Source organism: Pangasianodon hypophthalmus, chromosome 11, assembly GCF_027358585.1.
Source record: "Pangasianodon hypophthalmus isolate fPanHyp1 chromosome 11, fPanHyp1.pri, whole genome shotgun sequence".
NCBI lineage: Eukaryota > Metazoa > Chordata > Actinopteri > Siluriformes > Pangasiidae > Pangasianodon > Pangasianodon hypophthalmus.
The window spans coordinates 1,013,035-1,020,534 of NC_069720.1; the positions used below are offsets into that span (position 1 = coordinate 1,013,035).

The 7,500-nt window shown below is 42.5% G+C and overlaps 3 protein-coding genes across 4 annotated transcripts in view; 2 read left to right on the top strand and 1 right to left on the bottom strand.

Moving 5' to 3' along the window:
• Positions 1-3,691, top strand: part of ogfod1 (2-oxoglutarate and iron-dependent oxygenase domain containing 1) — a 10,570-nt gene extending 6,879 nt beyond the window's left edge. The window contains exons 9-13 of the mRNA XM_053238103.1: positions 1,120-1,199; positions 1,374-1,969; positions 2,311-2,427; positions 2,798-2,856; positions 3,350-3,691. Of these exons, the coding sequence (XP_053094078.1) occupies positions 1,120-1,199; positions 1,374-1,969; positions 2,311-2,427; positions 2,798-2,856; positions 3,350-3,508 (1,011 nt within the window). The 3' untranslated portion in view covers positions 3,509-3,691. The remainder of the gene's footprint in view (positions 1-1,119; positions 1,200-1,373; positions 1,970-2,310; positions 2,428-2,797; positions 2,857-3,349) is intronic.
• Positions 3,669-7,103, bottom strand: fbxl8 (F-box and leucine-rich repeat protein 8). The gene is made up of 3 exons (XM_053238104.1): positions 7,014-7,103; positions 5,641-6,012; positions 3,669-5,554 (listed from the first exon to the last, which is right to left on the bottom strand). Exons 2-3 carry the CDS (start codon positions 5,775-5,777, stop codon positions 4,588-4,590), a joined length of 1,104 nt encoding a protein of 367 aa, XP_053094079.1. The 5' UTR covers positions 5,778-6,012; positions 7,014-7,103; the 3' UTR covers positions 3,669-4,587.
• The window catches only part of tradd (tnfrsf1a-associated via death domain), a 10,447-nt gene continuing 9,521 nt past the window's right edge, over positions 6,575-7,500 (top strand). Inside the window, exon 1 of one of the 2 annotated variants that reach the window (XM_053238105.1) lies at positions 6,575-6,721. The gene's annotated coding sequence lies outside the window, so the exon portion shown is untranslated. Of the gene's footprint in view, positions 6,726-7,500 lie in introns of both variants that reach the window. The other variant, XM_053238106.1, reaches the window with a different exon arrangement.

Consider the following 7,500-nt stretch of genomic DNA (forward strand, 5'->3'; position numbering starts at 1 on the left):
GTCCATAAGTATTTGGACAGTGCAGTAAAGGCCTGGCAAAGAATCTCGAAGGAGGATTTGAGTTCCTGACTGCAAAAGATTTGCATCCAAGTATTAAAAATAATCCTAATATTAATGATTATGTTAGTTTGTCCAATTACTTTTGAGCCTGAGAAAATGGAGGAAGACTGTAAAAAAAATGGCTGTAATTCCTAAACAGTTTAATGCGATATTTTTTTAAACCGATTGAATTAAAGCTGAAAGTCTACACTTCAATTACATCTCAATGGCTTCATTTCAGATCCATTGTGGTGGTATAGAGAAGCAAAATTACATAAATTGTGTCACTGTCCAAATACTTATGGACCTGACAGTGTGTGTGTGTATATATATATATATATATATGAGGAATAAGTAGCTAGATTTAGCTATATTTCTAGCTCCATTAAATAAATAAATAAATAAATTGTACGCTGAAAGACAAATGCTTTAGTGTGTGAAGTCTGAACTGAAGTCTGAACACACACATGGTCACTTTTATTCTCTTTTACACCACATCGCTGTTGAATTCTGGATTCTGATTGGTCAGAAGGTGTTGATTAATTTTCTGACAGTAGTGCAGCTCCAAATCTGAGGTTTATATACATTAAAGCGCTGGTTCTAATGTCATCGTTTCTATAAAAGAAAAACGTGTGTAACTGATAAACAATATGTTGAGGAGATGTTTATGTAACACTCCACGATGGAAGGAGTCTCCAGTGTCAGCGCTTTGTAACAGTCAGGTAGAGGTAAAGCTGTAACTTTAAGTTTTCCAACATCTTTACGCTTCTTTGCAGTTTCTGTGTTTTTTTTTTTGTTTTGTTTTTTGTCTTATTAACTTCAAGAGAGAGAAAAAAGAGAAGCTGGTGAGGGAACGACTGTTTATAGCTGCTATAACGTAAGTGACAGCAGGAGCTAACAACATATAACTCTAAACGGATAAAAAGCATGACGTGTTGTTCTTTGATTAATATTAAACTGTAATCGTTGGCAGATTTCTGTGGTGTAAGAGGAATAAAACATTGAGCACTTGCTGTTATTGGGAAATAATTGATTCGCCCTGGAGTATTGTTTTTCCATGTCGCTTCGTCTCTTTATCAGGAGGAGAAATATAAGCAGGTAATCGAGGCGTTACGATTGGCTGAAATCCAGTGGGAGAGGAGAGGACCACCCAATAAGAGGTGAGCTGCTGATAAGGTTTGTGTTTTTATGATTTAAATCATCATCCAGGGATAAAGGTCAATTTTACATCATATTATTGCTTTGTTCATGCTCAAGAGTCCAGGCAGTGATTTTCCTCTGCTCCTCGTTCACTGAGTGTGTGTGTGTGTGTGTGTGTGTGTGTGTGTGTTTAGGTGTTATGCCCGAGCACAGCTGCAGAATTTGCCTTCCTGTCTAAAGGAATGCTGGGATCTGCTCTCGTCTGAGGCGTTCTTCCTCCTTCTGTCCAACCTGACGGGGCTGAGCCTGCACGCTCTCGCTGCCGGAGACGACGAGAGCGACAGCGAAGGGCAGGATGGAGAGAGCGAGGGGAGGGATGGACCGAGCCAGGGGAGGGATGGAGAGAGCGAGGGGAGGGATAGACGGAGTGAGGGGCGGGATGGAGAGAGCGAGGGGAGGGATGGACAGAGCGAGGGGCGGGATGGAGAGAGCGAGGGGCGGGATGGACAGAGCGAGGAGAGGGATGGACCGAGCCAGGGGAGGGATGGAGAGAGCGAGGGGAGGGATGGAGAGAGCGAGGGGAGGGATGGAGAGAGCGAGGGGCGGGATGGACAGAGCGAGGAGAGGGATGGAGAGAGCGAGGAGAGGGATGGACAGAGCGAGGAGAGGGATGGACAGAGCGAGGAGAGGGATGGAGAGAGAAACACAGACAATGGAGAGAACGAGAGAAATGATCCAGATGGTCAGGGCCCCTGTAGCACTTCTTCATCACCGGAGAAAAAAAACAAAGGTGATCAGACTCTCCTCAGTTTGAAGAGAGAGAGATGGAATTCTTTTCTTTCTTTCTTTCTTTCTTTCATTCTTTCTTTCTTTCTTTCTTTCTTTCTTTTTATTGGACTTTAGTCACCTCCTGTGACATCACCATGAGCAGGGAGGCGTGGCTTATTTCATTGAAAAGTCAAACAAACCCTTTCCCATTAAAGTCTAATGTAACAAAAGTGCATGAGTGCAAAAGATGGTTACATTTCTCTCTCTCTCTCTCTCTCTCTCTCTCTGTCTCTGTCTCTCTCTCTCTGTCTCTCTCTCTCGTGTGTGTGTGTGTGTGTGTGTGTGTGTGTGTGTGTGTTTCAGGTCCTCCTGTGTGTGTTGGTGAGCTCCGTCGTTGGTCTCATGGTGATTACACTCTGCTGCACGACTCTGTAAAAAGAGAGTTTGCACTGGACCTGCTTCTCCATTTGGGCTGTACAGGTAACTCCTGTCTCACACCTGTCTCACACTTGTCTCACACCTGTCTCACACTTTACTCACACCTGTCTTACTCCTGTCTCACACTTTACTCACAACTGTCAGGCATGAGTAAAGTGTGAGTCAGGAGTGAGACAGGAATGAGACAAGTATGATACATGCCTCTTTACTCACACTTTACTCACACCTGGTCTCACTCCTGTCTCACACTTTACTCACACCTGGTCTCACTCCTGTCTCACACTTTACTCACACCTGGGCTCATTTTGTCTCATGACTCAAAATTGGCATTCTTATGGCCTTCCGGTTTTTGGCAGCTGAATCAGTTTAATTTTTTTTTTCTTTTTTGATTAAAAGTTATTTTCTGTTTCAGGGTGGAAGGCGGAGTTTGGAGGATTTACGACGTACATCGCGCATGACGAAGACGAAGAGGTCGGTGATGACATCACACTAAGTTTGTAGCGTAGTCTAAGGACAGCTTTTGAACTTCATCAATAAGTAAAAAACACGAACATTAAACCTCCAGCTGTTTCACAGGAACAACGAGACGGACGTGAGAGAAAATCTTCTCAAAGCTGTTCTTATGGACTTGCATGAACTTTCCAACAGTAAAAATTAGTTCTGTAGTAGTAACTTTACACTTTCCTGAAGGTTTTGTGTTTCCATACGCAATCAGAGACACACAACTCACAAATTCCTCCCTCTGAAAAAGTAATTCCATCTCAGAAAGGAGCGAATCGACATTTTTACAGCTTCATCTCACACCTTCAACTGAAGAGTTTAATGAAAGAGTGAAGACAAAAAGTTCAACATCTGCCCTTAGTCTTCTATTCTAAATTAGTTTGGAGGAAAAAACTCTTTATTTTGTAGTAATTTTTTCTTTGTGTGTGTGTGTGTGTGTGTGTGTGTGTGTGTGTGTGTGCAGCTCCTGACCGTGTACCCTGAGGAGAACTCTTTGGCGTTAGTGTACCGAGACAAAGAAACTCTCAAATTCGTCAAACACATCAATCACAACAGCGTTGTTCAGGAGCGAGAGGACGCTCTCACACACTTTTACGATTTCTCTTTCACCTACTACGAATAAACACGACCACATGGACAACAAAGACTTTAATCAATACTTTATACATCAACGAAGACATGTTACTGTGTAATAAAAGTGCAAAAGTTTGCACCCCCCCCGTTGTTTTGTGGGTGAATAAATAATAAACCGTGCCTCTGTTATACAGTTTATAAACAACAATAAACATTCATATTGTTTCATTCATATTTAATAGTGTTTTCTGTGTGTCTTGTTATAGTGTCTAATAACTCAAAACTTAGGAAAAAATGTTCCTCGAGGTCTGAGGATGACTAACGGTTCTAGCTTTCTGAAGGGTTCTACTTGGAACCTCGGATGAAATTCTGCTGTAGGGTTCTACATAGAAATGTTAACAAATTGAAGAACAATTTCAGATACTAAATGAAACCTTTTATACCTCCAAGAGTGCTTTCAGTCGTAGTGAAGACAGGAAAAGTTCAAACAGACGCAAAAATTTGAGTTAAATGTAAAGAAGAATCAGGAAAACGGCTCTCGTGCATCCTAAACCAAAAAATACTGATTTTCCACAGAGGTGGAGAAAGAGATAAAAAGATATCAGAGTGACAAACGTTATTCAGAAACAAACAAAAAAACATTCAGTGATACAGAAATCCTAAACAAACAGTAAGAGATCTGTAAAAGTCCATATTTCTGTCAGTCATTAATATTTAGCTTGTTTAAATTATTAAAAATCATAATATACACTGTGACAATTTTACAGATTGTAAACAAAATATCTCATTTGGCTTCATTTTGAAATAACGACGTGCTGTAATAGGAAAAAGATTAAAAATAGAGACTCTTTCCATAATTGTTAAATAAACATCTCACAGATCAATTATTTCACATTTTTAAAAAAGAAATCTGCTTATTATAAATCACTGTTACTATAGAAACGATAACGTATTAGAACGAGCACGTTAATTATAAATTAATTATAAACCTGTGATTTGCAGCTGTGCTACTGTCAGAGCTGCTGTTATAGAAAACTAATCAACACCTTCTGACCAATCAGGATCCAGAATTCAACATGGTGTGAAAGAGTGTAAAAGTGGCCGAGTGTGTGTGTGTGTGTGTGTGTGTTATCTAAGAGTGGTGCAGGTCCAGGGGTGTGGCTCTTTGCGTGTTTTGAGTGTGTATCTGTGTAAATCAGGACACAGTGAGCAGAACGCTTCTATCACGTTCTGTGAAACCACGCAGTAACAGTGAACCTCGCGGAGTTTCGTGCACTGCGTTGCCAAGGCGACCAGCGCCGCGTTGAGCTCGGGGGACGCGGTGGTCTGCAGTTCGAGCACCTCCAGCGTTCCTGCGTAACTCTGCGTCACGACGCGTATCTCATCCAGCAGAAAGGTCCAGGTGTGGAGGCGGAGCTGTCTCACAGGGATGCTGGGCTGAAGCACGCCGGGAACCTGCAGCTCCGGGAGCGTGTGGTCCAGCTCCAGGTCCACTCTCAGTCCGGGAAGCCTGCATCTCAAGTCTGCCCAGATTTGGTCGCAAAGCTGCGGGACGTACTTCAGCGAGCGCTCGCAGCGCAGCTCCAGCAGCTTCAGTTTTGTTCTCTGGGGTTTCATGAGGTCTCGGAGGACATCATGAGACACGCTGGCTTGGAAGAGCCCGATGGTGTTCAGCACTGGACAGCGTTTCAGGACGTCCCTGATTGTCTCCGAGACGACGCCGCACACCAGAGATCTGTTATTGATGAACAGACTTCGCAGGGTGGGGCACAGCGCGGCTACGCTCTTGACGAAGTTGTCGCTCAGGGTGAACGGCACGCCCCTCAGGTCCAGCGCCATGAGGGACGACCCGTTTGTCAAGACGTCCACCAATCCCTGCAGCAGGTCCTGTCCTGCGTAAAACAGAGGCGGGTTCTCCAAACAGCTGACGCACAACGCGCGCAGTCGGCCTTCACCCCTGGCTAGAACCTGCTGCAGAACCCACAATCCAGTCTCCCGATGAGCACGATCAGCCACGCTGACAATCAGCGTTAGGTGTCTGATACACGGTAGAAGGTCAGAGAACCTCTGAGGAACACAGTCTCCAGACTCACACCTGATTGGACGAAAAAGGTGATAAGATGAATAAAGTCACAAACTGCATTAAGACTCATTACATTACGCTAAATCATTTCTACTCACCTGATCTCAGTGTGTGTCCATGCACTCGAACTGGTCAAGCTGTTGGACCATGATTTACACACCAGGAAGGCATTACATTTATCCTTCAGAGGCAGGAAAGAGAAAATGTGTGCCAGGATTTCTTCTGGAAGTTCCATTAATCTGTCTTTTAATCCAAACAATAATGGACAAAAAAGTTTGAACAGATCTTTTAAATCTACTTTATTGCAATACTAGGACTCGCACTGTGGTTACTTCCTCACTTCAGTGTGACAAGATATTGTTTATCATTACTTCCTCTAACTCTTCCGCGTCAGAGTGTTACGTCAGACACGTCAACTCTCCGCCGCCATCTTGGCGAGGGCAAGTTGTCCAGTTCATTGCCAAGCTGAGCTAAGATATTATACAAAAATACAGTTTTACTGTGCAGTATTTGGATGTAGAAATAAACAACACAAACAAGAAAACAAGGAATATTCTGCTCTATGAATTAAAATAACTGTTGTAACCCCTACTGTGATTTATTATTATTATTATTATTATTATTATTATTATTGTTGTTGTTGTTGTGTTTAATTAAATAAAAAGTGTTGTACATTTAAATGCATCAGCATCAGTAAAGCACTTGCTCAGCATTGACTGATTATGATTATTTTTGGTCCAAAGATTGGTGCAGTTTTCAGAAACAAAATATAAAATATGTAATTTTTTGTACATTTACATTACATATGACCTACTGAAATTCAAACAAACAACAAACAAAAGAAATACTTAAAATAAGTTGAAAATAAAGAGGTACAATTGAGTTTATAAAGCTAGCTCGACATCTCACTATACACTTGTACTGGAATGTAGACCTTTCCAATATGGCGGACGTGTCGCCGTAGCTAGCATGAACGGCTAATGCTTAGTCGTGACGCCCGGAAACCAACGACCAATCAGCTTGACGCGCACGGACGTTGTACCCAATCGGAATTCACTAAGTGGTGACGTAGCCGCGTTCCCATACTGACCAACTTAGGCACTGTGTTTTGTCCGACTTTTAAAACAACTTCTTTAGTGTAAAGTGTTGCTGTTTTTTCGGACAAAGCTCTTCCCATCGGTGTGTGAGTAGTTAAATTATTTCTGACCAGATTTTTTGCTGTTTATTAGCTTTTCTAGCTTCCAGTGAAATGTTTTTTGCTAACTGACTTAGCTAAGTAGCTTGTTAGCTTGAAACGTCAGACTGTTTCAGTCAGTGGAAATATTTACTTTGGAGAAATTTGATCTGTTTATGTCTAATAAATGAGAATTTCTCACTTCGTTAGAATACACACATTTTATTAAAAAGTTACGATTTATTTTGAGCATGTTTAAAAAAAAAAAAAATCTGTCTCGCGCTCCATTAACGTTACCTGCAAACGAAACTCGCGTGACGCGACGCGCGCGCGCTTCCTGTTTGTCCCCAGCGCGCACGAGCTGCGGTTAGAGGCTGAAATCCGGAGGAAAACTTCTTCATCTCTTCACCTTAATGCAGGAAAACGGAGTGAAAACGAGCCGCGCGGCTTCTTTAATCTTCAGCGTTTACAGCAGATCAGTTCCGCAGTCTGAGACTTTACTGGCGCAGCTTTCAGCTGATTCAGCAGCGAGATGCGGAGAAGTTCAGCGTCCTCTGAGGAACTGCTTTCAAACTCCAGTGTCCATCCATTCATCCATCCATCTGTTCATCCATCCATCCATCCATCTGTTTATCCATCTATTCATCTGAGGAACTGCTTTCAAACTCCAGTGTCCATCCATTCATCCATCCATCTGTTCATCCATCCATCCATCCATCTGTTTATCCATCTATTCATCTGAGTAACTGCTTTCAAACTCCAGTGTCCATCCATTCATCCATCC

What these genes read in the sequence shown, in the direction of transcription:
- fbxl8 (XM_053238104.1), bottom strand. Translation starts at nt 5,777, where the DNA reads ATGGAACTTCCAGAAGAAATCCTGGCACACATTTTCTCTTTCCTGCCT. An exon ending in TGGACACACACTGAGATCAG is followed by an intron (nt 5,555 to 5,640) that starts GTGAGTAGAAAT and finishes TCGTCCAATCAG; the next exon opens with GTGTGAGTCTGGAGACTGTG.